This window comes from Anguilla rostrata, chromosome 2, assembly GCF_018555375.3.
Source record: "Anguilla rostrata isolate EN2019 chromosome 2, ASM1855537v3, whole genome shotgun sequence".
Taxonomy (NCBI): domain Eukaryota; kingdom Metazoa; phylum Chordata; class Actinopteri; order Anguilliformes; family Anguillidae; genus Anguilla; species Anguilla rostrata.
The window spans coordinates 63,490,254-63,505,639 of record NC_057934.1 but is presented as its reverse complement, the minus strand read 5'-3'; the positions used below and the strand labels follow the sequence as shown (position 1 = coordinate 63,505,639).

General features: G+C 38.6%; 2 protein-coding genes across 3 annotated transcripts; both read left to right on the top strand.

The window, feature by feature from the left end:
• Positions 1-1,621: 1,621 nt before the first annotated feature.
• Positions 1,622-6,717, top strand: LOC135248811 (galactose-binding lectin l-1-like). Of its 2 annotated transcripts, none has more exons than XM_064323756.1 (4): positions 1,622-1,758; positions 4,890-4,959; positions 5,103-5,274; positions 6,322-6,717. In XM_064323756.1, the coding sequence occupies exons 2-4, from the start codon at positions 4,898-4,900 to the stop codon at positions 6,466-6,468; spliced, it is 381 nt and encodes a 126-aa protein (XP_064179826.1). In that variant the 5' UTR covers positions 1,622-1,758; positions 4,890-4,897; the 3' UTR covers positions 6,469-6,717. The 2 variants fall into 2 exon arrangements, with proteins under 2 accessions (XP_064179826.1, XP_064179827.1); XM_064323757.1 differs by having other exon boundaries at positions 1,667-1,760; positions 4,883-4,959.
• A 4,125-nt stretch (positions 6,718-10,842) lies between these two features.
• Positions 10,843-13,347, top strand: LOC135248812 (galactose-binding lectin l-1-like). The gene is made up of 4 exons (XM_064323758.1): positions 10,843-11,000; positions 12,193-12,271; positions 12,414-12,585; positions 13,179-13,347. The coding sequence occupies exons 2-4, from the start codon at positions 12,210-12,212 to the stop codon at positions 13,323-13,325; spliced, it is 381 nt and encodes a 126-aa protein (XP_064179828.1). The 5' UTR covers positions 10,843-11,000; positions 12,193-12,209; the 3' UTR covers positions 13,326-13,347.
• Positions 13,348-15,386: the final 2,039 nt, after the last annotated feature.

Here is a 15,386-nt window from a genome sequence, read left to right as displayed (position 1 = left end):
GTTGACGCTTTAGGAAAACACGTGCTGTTGTTCTCCTCTACCACTTAAGAAATAATAATAATAATAATAATTAACTTTCATGTGCCAAGGTTAAGGCGTGGCATGTAGCGTTCAATAGACTGTTATCCCCACTGTGGCAGGTCAGGGTACAGATGCATTGCCTTAACAGACAGGGTAGTTTGACCAAAGTGCTCTTCCCGTGTCTCACATGTTAGACAGGGTTTATGTCTCCATTGTGTTGTTGCTTTTTCTTTAACTAAAATAGTGCATATCCATATTTTTTATTTAATGCAGCCCTTAACAAAAAAAAAAAAAAAAAAAAAACATTGTTCAGCTGCTTTCTTTCATGAATAAATATTTGTAATAAACCTGCTGTGGTGTCATTATTTAATTGTTGTGATTACAGTTAATCTGTGATTTCCATAATCAATGAAAAAAGGTGCACCAGCAATCACTATCGGGTACAGGTGTGCTCGAAGATGCATTTATGATGATTGATGCCTTATCTCATGGGTTGTTTTTTTCTGACAGATAATGTGTGTTGGAACATGTCAGTAAATAAAGCTGAAATATTATTGGTCAGCGGGGAAGTCATCATTATTCTGCCCCGCTAATGTGATCTGTCACAGAGGGGCTCATTCATCATTCATCCTGCCTGTAATTAGCTGTTGGTAAAAGCACTTGCCACACGCACAGGCTGGGCCCTGTAGCTCAGACATCTTGGGTTGTGTCATCAGCCAAGCATGACAGATAGCCCCCAGCAGCAGGATACAGCTGGCTTCATTTTGGTGGGGCAGGATGGATTTATAGTTTTGGGCAAAGACTTATTCCCTTCATGCAAAGACTAGGCAACACCTAATATAATGATAGTGTTCTATGGACAGACAAGTCAAAAGTGAAACTTCTTAGATGACAGGTCCCATTATGTCTGCCATAAAGCAAATGCAGTATTTCACATTAATCATGCTGTACCAACTGTCAAATATGGTGGTGGTAGTGTGATGGTGTGGGGATGCTTTGCTGTTTTGGGGCCTGGATGGCTTGACATTATTCATTCACCATGAATTCTGCTCTGCAATTAAAGTTTTGGAGTGACCGCGTCCACGTCCTGAACCCAGCAGAGATGCTGCTGCAAGATCTGAAACAAGCTGTTCATGCTCAAAAGCCTACCAATTTGTCTGAATTTAAGCAGTACTGCAAAGAAGACAACGCAAAAAGTCCTCCACAGCGATGAGAAAGACTGATAACAAATTTTAGGAAGCGTTCGGTTATTGCAGCTACAGTTGGTGCAACCAGTTATTAAGTTTAAGGGGACAATTACTTTTTTCACATGGGTGATATGAGTGTTTGATAAAACTGTTTCATTAAATACACGAAATTATATTTTTAACAATGTGTTTTGTCTTTACTCAGATTCCCTTTATGTAATATTATATTACATTTAGTCTAAAGATCTGAAACCATTCAGCATGACAAAAATGCAATAATAGAGGAAATCAGGAAGCGAGCAAATACTTTTTCACGGCACTGTAGATATAAGCCAATGTCTTTTCTAAAAAATATAGATATTAGATTATTAGAGAATTTCAGAGGGATTGATCACAAACGCAGTTATCTTCAGTCCGAGAATAACAAGGGGTAACCCACACCCATGTTTCTGACTTGTCTGACAGCCACATAAATACGTGACGCCTTAGATTTTGCTTCGCATAGTGACCAGAGCCGTACAACTGAGAATCCAGCAACTGAAGTGTTAAGGTGAGTGTCAATAACGAGGACTTTCGATTTTGCTGGGGGAAAAACCCCGAAATAACGGAATGCTGTAAATTATGTTAGGCTGATATTACATTATATAATATGGGATAGAAACTAACGATTTTGGGTAGTTGACTTCTGATTGGTGCGTGCGGAGTCACCGTTGACTGAGCCGACACAGGGTAACTGCGCTCAGTGCGTTGAAGAAGGTAACTAGGTTACCTAGAAGGTAACTTTATCAAATAATAATAATAATAATAATAATAATAATAATAATAATAAAAATAAAAACAATAATAATTAAAAAAACGTTTCACCGTACAAAAACGTTACTCACGCATACAAAGCGCTGTCCATAAGCCATTAATTTAAACTCGCAGAATCTACGTCTGTCGTTAGAAATATTGATGTCAAAATGAAGTTACTAAACAATATTGGCTATCATAAATTAAGCTCTATTCCAAAGCAATGCTACCCAATGTTGCCTAAATTATTTCATGTAACTTGGCCCTGTGTTTCTTTTCATTTTACCAGATTAAATGAATGTGGTCAAAGTTTATTAAAGTGAAATGCCAATCATTTATAGTGGAAATAATGTGCAATTCAGCTGTAACACCCAAAAATTGTAAAAATGAGTACGCTACATGTTTGAACAGTTGTCTACATTCAGGGCTTTGGGTGTTGTATGAAAAGCACAGCATTAATGAAATGCATTATTATTATTATAATATTATAATTATTATTATTATTTAGAAAATTGTGTTCACAAATACAATGTTATTATTTTACATTGTAAAATTAATTATACTATTGCACCTATTTGACTACACTTTATGTGACCCACAAACGTACACTACATTAATGGAACAAACATATATGTCTGGATAGGTTTGTGAGATTTAATATTTGTAATTTTTATCTATCTGATCTATTTATTCTGTCTGATCACGGATGTATTAAAACCCCTCCCTGCTCAACTGATGTTGTTCAGGACATGTCTTAAAACTGAGACTGTCAACACACCTAACTTGCGAAAAGGCTTACTGTGGAACATCATTCAGTAACCTTCGGAGAGGTGCGTAAGCTACTGTGATTATGACATTGCCTGCCCCAGTTGGAACAGCAGGGCACTGTCTAAATTAATTCATCAATGGGCTCAAGCTTTTTTAAACTAGTCTTTGCAATCATTTATTTAAAGGGTAAGCACCAGATACTATTAAAAAAATTGTATAATTTCACCTGATTCTAAAATATCACTTGCACTGCACTGGGCTATATTATGATACACTTGCAAGTCAAAAGTTTGAGTACGCCTGCTTAAAACAATTTTTTCATGATTAATATTTCATTATATGATATGTGTGCTTATACAAACAGTTAAAATCATGATCAGTTAAAACCATCAGTTAAGTGAATTTCATTCAATTATTTAATAAAAATGGAAATAATTTATTTTGTATATTGTAACATGTTTTCATTTTCAAGTATTTACAGAAACTTTTGTAATTATGTTTTATGTTTTTTTTTAAATATATATGTTGCGATGTAAAACACTGTCAATTATGAATAAAACCAAGTTTCTGTTCATGATTTCCATTTTTATTTAATAATTAAATAAGTGAATCAGCTTATATAGGCACACATCATATAGGCCTAATGGAAAAAAAGTATTCAATTGAAATGTTATCTAGGAATGTCGTCCTTTGTAACTAGAGGTTTAGCTAAATTATTACCTGAAGCTCCTTGGTGGCTATTGTCAAAATCATAATTGCACAATGTGCGAAACGGATGTTTTGAGGGGCGGAGGCACGGCCATTGCTCCTGATATTTTGCGAGGAACTTCTGGGGGGCATGGACTCGCTTCTTTTTAATAGGTCTGCTGCTCTCCCTCTCTTCTTGTTAGTATCCTCGTCGTCTGACGTCATGATTATTTTCTAACTGCAAGGCTGGTCGGGTGACTGGCTGCAATAATGGGAATTATTTGCTACGTTAGCAGTCTATAGTCAAACACCTTTGCAATGGTCACTTTGCTCCAACAGAGCGTGCGCGATTCAAAGTTTGAACAGGGAGTCTCTGTAGCGTTTTAGTTACTGCAGCTAAATTACTCCAGTTATCTATCAGTTATTCGCACGTCTCCTAACGAGGCTAAATCGTATGCGGCCACTACTACGGCTAAATATATACACACATTTATCTCATTAGGATATACCCCTTGAAATGCATCATCTCGTAAAGTTACCGAACACGTTTTATATGTTAACATTACGGTCACATTTTTGTGCTTGATTATTACATCCCACTTCCCATTTTACCTCAGCAATGCAGCGTTACGCTTCGGTGGATAATAAAGTACCGCTGCGTATCAGTGGATGTTGAGTGGGTCGGGGAGGGGTTACAGAACCACAAGCACAAGGTCGTAGCGTCTGGTTCAATCCGAGGGATGTAGTTTAAATAACGAATACATGTACGGTATTGTTTTGTATTAATTGATTGTTTTCCGTAATTAAATTACAATAATATATATTTTTGCGTAGTTTCAGCTGGCATTTCGTACCTGCGTATTTTGACCAAGAATCGCGTGGTTGGTACACAAAATGCGTGCAGGTTGGCAGGTCTGAATTAGTTATAGCAGTTCACACTAAGTTTGGGAAGAAGGCCTTTATGTATTCTGCAAACTGCCCAAAATAGCCCCCAGAAAGAGCTGCAACTTCAGGGCTTGCTCACTTGTACTAAATTTAAAGCTCTTGTTAAGACGTTAGAAACAGATTCTATTGGGAATTGCAAATGTTTTTAGCTGTAATTCGATTGCTTCTGCACTTGTGCGCAAAAAAATTGTATTTTTGCACACTTTGCTTATCCATGTTCTTTTTGTATGATTTTATGGTGCAATATCTAAAACTAAATGTGTTGCTATTCCTGGCCAGGTCTCTGTTGTAAAAGAGATTTTAATTTTAATGGTACTAACCTGGTAAAATAAAGGTTAAATAAAAGATACAATTTTTTTTTATGGGTTTGCCACCCATAATCACAAGAGAAATGTATATGTCAATGTGAAAGTGGTTTGTAAATAAGCTTGTAATGATGCTTTGAGTGATTTCTTGGTTTCTCCCCTCTGTTTTAAACTGGTTGTGAAGGTGAAAATATGCCGTTCGAGTCAGGAATGGAAATGAAAGTCAAAGGGGTCCCCAAATCCAATCCGATTCGGTGAGTCATTGGTGCCTCTGTCTCCATAAGGCCTGTTTATGCTCTTGCTCCAGTTCCAGTCATCATTTTGCTCCAGTCTTCATACTCACTTCCTGCAATTCTGATTGGCTGCCCACCCTGGTTAACCTCTGTCTCTCTCCCAGTTTCACGATCGACCTGGGCCACTCCGAGGACGTGATTGCGCTGCACTTTGACTTCCGCTTCAACTATTTTGGGGAGGAACGTACCATTGTCTTAAACTCCTTCGAGTATGGCTGCTGGAAAGAAGAGCAGAGAGAAAGAAACTTCCCCTTTGTGGCAGGGCAGGAGTTTGAGGTGAGGCCTGTGTGGTGGAAATTCTATCTACATCCACTGGCGGTGAAAAGAGTCAAGAGACTTACGCACAATATTCAATTCAAGCTTTAATGTTGTCAAACAACAATTTATCTTGAGAACACTCTTACCTGGTGCTCTGAGATGCAATGCCCAGAGACTTCCTTTTTTTATAGCATAACCAGCGACAGGCTATCATTAAAAACTGATAAACAGGATACATGCACATACTCAGTCATTTTAATTTTCCAGCAATACATAGAATTTACATTTTGGTAGATGTGTGCGGAAGCTTGTCTGTCTCTTGAGCTTCCTTTTCTTAGAATTGTCGACACATCCTGTAGCACATCTCTGCTGCAGGCCTCTTTTGCACACATACACTAGCCAAAATGTAGACATATGACACGCATATCTTTACTTTGAATTTTACCAACACACCTGGGACCCGGGAGATAATGAGTTGCAGGTTCTAACAGGAGCCTTCATCCTGTCTTCTCTGCCTGTGGTAAATGGATCAGTTTGCAACTGGTAAATGAAAAGCACTTGCATAATACGTTAAGATGAGACACTTCACCCAGAAATCTTTAGTCACCATTCTATGGGTAACTGACATTCACAATCTTAAATGTAAGAGATACTGACCCTTTGAGGAGGAGTGCAGAAATTCTGTACCCTCACAGTAAAGCTTCATGGGAAATATTCCACTTGAAGCATTCAGCTTGGTGTTTAGTTAGAAGAACCTCCAATAGTAAAATGGCATCATTGAATGTTTTCCACAATAATTATTATCAAACTTTTGTACATTTTTCTTATGTTCTTTATTCAATAACAAATTAATGTAGATAAGTATTAACAACAAAAGATGAACATGTTGATAACAGAAATGTAGAGCAAGACCTGGATCATGTTGATTTTAGTATTTATTTATTCTGATTCCTTTATTTAATTGACTTTCAGTGCATAGTGTATTCTATTCAAATTGATCTGGGTTCTACACTGATAACTTATCTCTCCCCTTTTTAATTTTCCATCTTTCCATCTTTCTCCCAGATGAACATTTCCTTCACCAACGACTATTTTTACATTCACCTACATAATGGAAAAATGATCATTTTCCCCAACCGTCTGGGTGACAACAACTACAAATACCTGTCAATGCATGGAGATGTCATGGTCAACAGCATACAAGTAAAATAATGACCAACCAGGAGGGGCCAGATATCCACTTTCTGGCAGCTGATTGGCCGCTCTGCTTTCTGTTTCCTTCAAACTGCAAACTGGCGATGCAGCCATGCTAAGATTGCACTTTGCACTTGGTCTGCCCCTCCCAAACTTCAGTGCCTTTAATCTTGTGCTTCTCTGCAACATTGCTCTGGTGTCTGTACAAACTCACTGAGTATGAGAATCATTCCAGCTTTGACAATAAATCGCTAGCTTGTCATGGAACCTGTGTGTGGCTGTTCATTTGGGGGAGGGGGTTCCAGTTCCTTCTACAAATTGTGTGTATGCACTTATTTAAAGGTCACAAATGGTATGATGCACACAACAATGAAACAAAGAAAAACTCAAAGCACAACATTAGCAAGCCTGAAGAGAAGACACGAGGAAACAGACAGAAACAGCTTAGGGTTTAAAATGGCGACTAGACTGGTATAGAATAGGACAGGCCATTTACATTGCATTACAAAGCAGATGCTTTAATCCAAAAGCATGAACGACTGATAAATGATGAATGATCATGATTGATGTGGGGCTTTCGGGAGGCTTACTGTTTTTGGTACTCTGTCAAAGTAAGAATGATAGTACATTTCCTGTTCCTATTTAAAGGCGCAAGGTACATAACCAAATATATTTACTGGAAAATATTCCATCTCAAAATGAATCCGTTTTATAGTTCTATTAAACAAACAAAAAAATTAATAAATAATAATAATAATAATAATAATAATAATAATAATAATAATAAATAGTGGAGCAGATCAGAAAGACAAACAGGTGCTTGTATGTACTGCTTAAAATACAGCTAGATTTATAAAGAAATGTGGTCCAATTGTGGGTGAAAAATGCATGAATTTAAAGTCTATTTTATACTCATTTAGCTACTACAGCGGTGTGCTGTGCAGAGTGACTTCCTGTAGCATCTTCCTGTAGAGTTCACTGAATCAAACCGTTGAATGGGCAGATTCAAGATAGGTGTGGAATTAGACTGGAGTTGTGACTGACTGAATCAGAGTGATCATACTCATTTAGCTCTGTGCATACTGAGACTGAGTATTGACTCTTGCACGTTATTTAGTTTTAGAAAAAAACTGTTGTGTTGCTTCTGTCTGTAAGTGAACACAATCATTCCAGAGGGCACTGATACTTATTACAGGGCAACTGCTGCAGAGTAAAATTGAACCGTGAACCTCTGAATGTGGCTCAGGCTTTTTCAGTCTGTTAAGAGACCATTATTCAAACTTCTTATCAGTGCTATCCAAATTGAGATGACATTTAAATATTTGAATCTGTACTTGAATGTTCAGTCAGTGTCTGTCTGTTGTGTGTTGATATGAATGACGTCTCTAAGCTGCAATTAAATGGGTCATTTTTAATGACCTTACAGTAATTGTGATCTAATAGATCATTTTTGGCACAAACAACAACAGTTTTATTGTTGTTTGTGTTGTCTGGTTTCCATTACAATATTTATTATTATTATATTATTGTATCCCAGATTTATAGCAGGCTGGAAAGTGAGAAAAGGTGCATCAGCAAGCAATATGTAAGCACAGACATGACACAACTTGTGTTAGCTAGCTAACCACAAACATTCTTTAGTTGTTTTCTGGAATGAAAGAAAACAATTTCTTTCATGCATGCTTTCCTCCATGTTTGGTAATGAACCCCTGTTACTGGCTGTGGTGTTATCATTCAGCATTTAAATGCCATGCTTGCAATTAATCTGTCATTTCCTGGTCTTAGTGAATGAAAAAAAGATCAGTCAGCAATATGTAAATATGTGATGCGATTCAACTTGCTTTGCACTTTGATGACTTACCTCGAGGGTTGATTTTTCTCGGCCATATAATTTTGTGTTATGACATTTCGGCAACTGAAGCAGAAATGTTAACCCTATCCCTCCAAGCACTTCAAAAACCAATTTCATTCTGGTTTGTGTAACGATTAAATAAAGCCAACAAATTTGTGGCAACACACAGGAGAGATATGGTTGATGGCAGTATTTGAAGGGCACATGTGCATTACCTATACAGTATATGAGGAGGTATTCATGTTACACATAATATACATAAAAATGAAAAATTGAAATGAGAAAAAAATGTCTTATAAGTTGCTTGTTCTTCTATTTATTTCAGAAAATGCACATCAGTTAGCCGCAAAATTATTGTACACATTCAATCTCCAACATGTTTGGCGATTTAATGGAAATTTGCATATTTTTAAAAGAAGTAAAATTAACACAATTATCTATGCACACTTGTCCTGGGCAGGGTCGCGGGGCGTGCTGGAGCCTATCCCAGCGTGCATTGGGCGAGAGGCAGGAATACACCGTGGACAGGCCGCTAATCTATCGCAGGGCACACACACCATTCACTCATACCTATGGGCAATTTAGAGTCTCAAATTAGCCTACCTGCATGTCTTTGGACTGTGGAAGGAAACCGGAGTACCCGGAGGAAACACGCAGATATGGGGAGAACATGCAAACTCCACACAGAAAGGCCCCAAGTCCTGATTCCATCCCACGACCTTCTTGCTGTGAGCCAACAGTGCTGCCCACTGCACCACCGTGCCGCCCTATAATAAATAATAAAAATGATAAATATAAATAACACTAACCTAGGCACTTGTGTCTATGGCCTGAAGTACAGTCCAGCTCTGCTTTTCAATAACTTGGCCACAGTGAAAAACATTTTCATAATCGCCATTATCAGTTTAGAGACTTTATTTTGTAAGACAACAATAAGCTGTTTTCAGAAGGACTGCAGGAGCTTTTAAATCCAGACATTTAAATAACCAAATGTCTGCCAGCTGGGCCCTCATATGTGCTGGCTGATCAGATACAAAGCACTAAACATATCAACACTGACCAGGGCTCATTTTAAAACCTTACAGTGCTGTCTAATTTGTCACACTACTTTGATTGACTTGAAAGGAGACCACTCACTGCTCTGACAACTAAATTAAAGTGGATCCACTGAACATTTTCCTCTCAGATTGATCCCATTACTCATTATGTTCTTAGTGGAGACGTATTGAACTGACACAAAATGGTGTTAGGTGAAGAAAACAAATACAGCCTGAATACAAAGTCATTTTAGATTACAATCACATATATACATGCAACAGAACCATCAAGTATTGGATATACTGGAAGTGCATGCAATGCATGTCGTATTGAAAGTCTTTACTGGCGGCTATGTTGATCATAAGTTAAAGCTTTTTCCATCAGTCCCTCTCCAAATCTAATGGGAGAGTACAAATAAAATATGATGTGGTTTCACTTTTGTTCAAGGTTTGATGGCCCCATCCTTTGATCGAAGAGATAGCTATTACAGCAATCTTCCCAATAGAGCGGTTGTTTTGGCACTACACAATAAAATCCTGAAGTGAATATGTGCTGTGGTTGGTGCTGCGATTGGTCGGAGTAATGTGGCCTTTAGCAATAAGATATTTTCAGTGGGGAAAAAAAACCACATTTTTTCAAATCATGCTGAGAGGATAGTCTCAAGAAGCTACAAACGAATGCAAGCGACAGGCGATGCACAAATGTGTACCAGCTGAATTTATTTGTGGATCAGCTACATTTATTTGAGGATCTGTTATGTTTATTTGTGGATCAACTGCATTTATTTTTGGATGAATTGCATTTATTTGTGGATCAGTTACAATAAATGCATTTATTTATTTTTGAGAAGATAATACCCTCATATTCTTTAAGGGGGAAAGTTCGTTCGACAGGTTTTTAAACTTTATATGTTCTACACTAATCATTCATAGAAGGGTCCTGCACATTTGAAATGAAAAAAGTATGTATTTGTATTTTCAGTTTACACTGGAGGGACTAAACATAAAAACTGCTCTTTTTGTAAAGTGGTAATACAGATGCATGTACATGCATCTAATAAAAATAAAAGCTACAAATACTTTTGGATCGCAAATCCAAATACCTAAAGTATATAACAAAAATAATTAATTTCATTCTACCATTATTTTGTAGGGCACTGTAGGCCTATGTATGAACATATACTTAATGTAGACACAGAGTGTTGCTCTTTCTCAACATCTGTTTTTTTTTTTTTTTTGCTTCATTGCTAACTGAACAGCCTTCTGAAATAAATCAAGCTTGGGCATAAATCAGATTCTATCACGGAAATTTGTCTTTTGTTGTCAAAGCTGTCATTCAAATGTGAATTGAACACGGTGTACTTTGCGGTATGACACAAGCATAAGTATGCCCTACAGCTTTCCAACCTGGCTGAACCCAAGTCAGGAACACACCCACTATTGAGGGGCAAGCTATAAATATCTAATGTTACCTCTGGTTATATCAAGGGTAATAGGCTACATGGGTAATTTCTTGATTTTTCCAGGAATTTGATTGGTTAGACCTCAACTAAGGTTTGTGACTTGTCCGACTGCATAAATACGTGAATCACGTCTTACATTTCACTTGCGTGGCAACCAGAGCTGTACAGGTGAGAGGATTCAGCAACTGGAGCATCAAGGTAAGTGTCAGCATAGAGGATTTTCTTTTATTGTTGGAAAAAAGAAAGATAAATAAGTGAAGGCATGCAGGGACGTTTTCAAAATAATTTGTCACATTTAATAGACAATTATGAATGCTCAGATAAATAGCTCACAATCAAAGGCACGTAGAATATTGCTGTGCTTTACTTGGGCTTTTGTCAGTGATGCTGCAAGAAAGAAATGATGAGATGGACCATTTCACATTTATTTTCCATATTGCAGTGAACTCACAATTTTGCCTTAAAAATAATATATGTATTAGCACACAGGTGATGTGTACTTTTTGTACATTACTACATGATTGACAGTTTAAAATAGTATCCAAGACCTATAAACTCCACCACAGGACCATTTACAGCATGATTTCATCCAATTGTAATTGTCATGAGTGCTACACATTTTGATTGGTCACAACCAGTCACCGGTCTATAAGTGGCAGATAATGGGGGGAAATTATCTTCATTTTATCATTGAAATACTCTTAAAATGACATGTGGAGGGGACTTCCAGAACAGATACATTATAATGAAGGGTGACTAATGTAGATTATTCGGCTAATTGTTTGATAGTTCATCAATCACAAAAGAGCCCCAAGCTGTGTTTCACTAACCCCAGCTCTGCCTGTGTGTTTGTAGATGAAGTGCGTTTGCACAGCTCTGTTTCTCAGCTGAGAAAACTGCTTTACTTTACATTTAACTAATGAGAGTGTTGACTTTCTAATGTCTACTACCTAGGAGAAGTGAAGGAGCCAGTGTATGATAAATGTGTGTGCAGATAAATTCTGCTCATCTTCATGCTATGCATGGTAAATAGACAGCATTTATATAGCGCTTTTATCCAAAGTGCTTTACAATTGATGCCTCTCATTCACCCATTCACACTCCAATGGTGAAAGGCTGCCATACAAGGTACCAATCAACTCATTGGGAGCAATTAGGGGTTAGGTGTCTTGCTCAGGGACACTTCAACACGCCCAGGGCAGGGGATTGAACTGGCAACCCTCTGACTATCTGCCAGACAACCGCTCTTACCTCTTGAGCTATGCATAATCTCAAGCAATCAAAAGATGCATCAATGTGCAATGTGCATAAGGGCCGTCTATAGACGGCCCTTATGATGCTTTGACCATAACCGTTTCTGGGTTTCCCCCCCCCCCTCTGTTTTAAACAGCCTGTGAAGGTGCAAACATGTCTTTCAAGTCAGGAATGCACCTGAATATCAAAGGGGTCCCCAAATGCAATCCGATTCGGTGAGTCATTGGTGCCTCTGTCTCCGTAAAGCCTGTTTATGCTCTGTCTCCAGTTCCAGTCATCACCTTGTTCCAGTCTTCATACTCTCTTCCTGCATTCTGATTGGTTGCCCTCCCTGGTTCACCTCTGTCTCTCTCCCAGTTTCACGATCGACGTGGGCCACACCGAGGAAGAGATAGGGCTGCACTTTGACTTCCGCTTCAAATACTTAGGGGAAGAACGCACCATTGTCTTAAACTCCCTGGAGGGCGGCATCTGGAAAGAAGAGCAGAGAGAAAAACACTTCCCCTTTGAGGCAGGGCAGGAGTTTGAGGTGAGGCCTGGGACAGGGACACACTGAGTTGTAGGCCCTCACCGGAGCCTTCATCCACTCCTCTGCACCTGTGTTAAATGGATCAGCCTGAAACTGCTAAATACAAAGCCCTTCTATAAGATGAGACACTTCACCTAAGAACTGTTAGCCAGCATTCTATAGGTAATTGCCCTTCCCAAACACGCACGTAAGATATATTGACCTTTTAAGGAGGAGGGCAGACATGCTGTACCCTCTCGGTGGAGATTAATGGGAAATACTCCAGCTGAATCATTCAGGGTGGTGTTTGGTTATGAGAACCTCCAGTGGTGAAATGGCGCCATTGCATGTACTCCATAGTAATGAATAACCGCGCTTTTGTACATTTCTTTCGTATATTATGTACAAAAGCGTAACGAGATGCACCAGTAGATAACAGAAATGTAGAGCAAGACTTGTATCATGTTGATGTTAGCATGAATCTATTCTCAGATCTCTTGTGAGTCTGTTATTTCATTCACTCTTAGTGCAGCCATAGTGTGTTATTTTTCTTCATTGATAACTTATCTTTCCCTTCATAAATTATTCTTATGATCTCTCATTCTTTTCCCCAGATGACCATCTCCTTCACCAGTGACAAATTCTCCATTAAACTCCATGATGGCAAAATGATACATTTCCCCAACCGACTGCATGATGACCACTACAAGTACCTTTCATTGGTCGGAGATGTCATGGTCCACAGCATAATAGCAAAATAAAGACCAACTAGGAGGGGCTAGACATTCCTTTCTGGCTCCTAATTGGCTGCTCTGCTCCCTGCTTCCTTCCTGCAGCTGTGCTAAGATTGCACTTTGTCTGCCCCTCCCAAACATCAGTGCCTTTAATATTGTGCATCTCTGTAGCATTGCTCTGGTGCCTAAATCTTCATGCGAGAGTCATTCCACTGAATAGCAAATAAAGAAATTGACATCCTTTGGTCTGATTTCCCCCTCCTGCAGGGAGATGCATGTCTCCATGTGCCTTTAATATTGTGCATCTCTGTAGCATTGCTCTGGTGCCTGTGGAAACTCACTGAGCATGAGAATCATTCCTGCTTTGATAGTAAATCTCTAGCTTGTCATGGAGCCTGTGTGTGGCTGCTCATTGGGAGGAGGGGATCCAGTTCCATTCAAGTATTGTATGTGTAAATACTTATGCTATGCTATGTATTAGCTGCACACAAATCCCATGTTACTGACTTCTAATAATGAGGGTATGATCCCAGAGGGATTGAGATAGGGGTCTCTGTACACATGACTATTGTAAATAATGAAGGTCAGCTTTGCCACTGTGCCCCATCAGGGCCACATGGCATACACAGAACTTTTTTTCTACACATACACTTCATGAATTTGATCATTGCTGGAACTGTCAAATAATATTATGTTGGAACATTTCAGCACCTGAAGCTAAAAAGTAGGTTCAGTAGGGAATCAATCATTATTCACCCCACACCAAAGAGATCTGTTGCAGAGCTGTTGCATTCATTATACCTGTAATTATCTTTGTGCTTTTTCTTTCCACACACAGTGCCGTGAAAAAGTATTTGTCCCCTTCCTTATTTCCTCTATTATTGCATATTTGTTACACTTAATGGTTTCAGATCTTCAGACAAAATGTATTATTAGACAAAGAAAAACTGAGTAAACACAGAACACATTTTTCAAAATTGCACGGAATATCATCCTTGTATAACCCCAAACTATAAGTCCATGGAGAGAAAGTAATTCATACAACAGGATGAAAAGACACATTTTTTTAAGTAAATGAAAGGTATACACAATCTAAAAAGCGCACGTAAAATTACAGATGACAACAGTAATATAGAAGACGAAGTTGTACCATGAGGGTAATTCTCACCGAATGCATGAATAGGTGCACTGAAAGGACGCCCACCCATAACCCACCCCACGCACCATAGGTGTGCACGCACCTGCAGGCCCAGCCGCACACCTGGTGCACGCACGCATGGACACACACACCCATTCCTGGTAAGAGAAAACCAAGAGCCCACACCTTCAAGTCTCCGCATATTTACATTACATTGCAGACATGTTTATCCAAAGTGACCTACACATTTCCACATGTTTAAGCAACCTAATTAAGAGGCTTCTTCTGCTACAGATACTGGTGCCTCTAAAAATTCTCATGAACAACATCTAACTAACGCATATTCCCATTCATACTTTGCTTTTTTAAGCACACGTGAATCTTTAGGAGCCATCGATGACTTCCTGTTACACTGGGGTATAAATATGAGCTCACATGCAGGCCAAACTCCTTAAGTCACCCATCAACATAGGGAAGAGCATAAAGAAATTTAATGAAACAAAAGGTTGTTGGTCTTCATAAATCAGGCAGTGACATAAAAAAAGCTAAATGTCTGAAAATACCAACCTCGACCATTACGGCAATAACTAATAATTATAACACCTTGAGATGTAATGAATCTTCCTGGAAGAGGGCACAAGTTTGTTTTTCCCTCACACACAGAGAGGGGGACGGTTTGAGAGTCAATATTTCCCCCAAGGGTTTTGAAATTGGACAATTGCAGAAATTAGTTGTATCCTGGGGTCACCAAAACTGCAATTAGCCAACCATGCCAACAAACTATTTCATAGGCTTGTCAGAAGAAAGCCTTTGCTGTCACCAAAGCACTAACCTAGGCACCTGGTGTTTGCTAAACATCACTGGAAAATTGACTGTAACTGGGTTCTATGGTCAGACGAGACAAAAATATATTTTTGGCAGTAAACACCAGAGGATTTTCTGTAAAAAAG

Coding starts and splice junctions, on each gene's coding strand:
- LOC135248812 (XM_064323758.1), top strand. CDS start 12,210: ATGTCTTTCAAGTCAGGAATGCACCTGAATATCAAAGGGGTCCCCAAA. Junction 12,272..12,413: donor CCCAAATGCAATCCGATTCG/GTGAGTCATTGG, acceptor TCTCTCTCCCAG/TTTCACGATCGACGTGGGCC. Junction 12,586..13,178: donor AGGCAGGGCAGGAGTTTGAG/GTGAGGCCTGGG, acceptor TCTTTTCCCCAG/ATGACCATCTCCTTCACCAG.
- LOC135248811 (XM_064323756.1), top strand. CDS start 4,898: ATGCCGTTCGAGTCAGGAATGGAAATGAAAGTCAAAGGGGTCCCCAAA. Junction 4,960..5,102: donor CCCAAATCCAATCCGATTCG/GTGAGTCATTGG, acceptor TCTCTCTCCCAG/TTTCACGATCGACCTGGGCC. Junction 5,275..6,321: donor TGGCAGGGCAGGAGTTTGAG/GTGAGGCCTGTG, acceptor TCTTTCTCCCAG/ATGAACATTTCCTTCACCAA.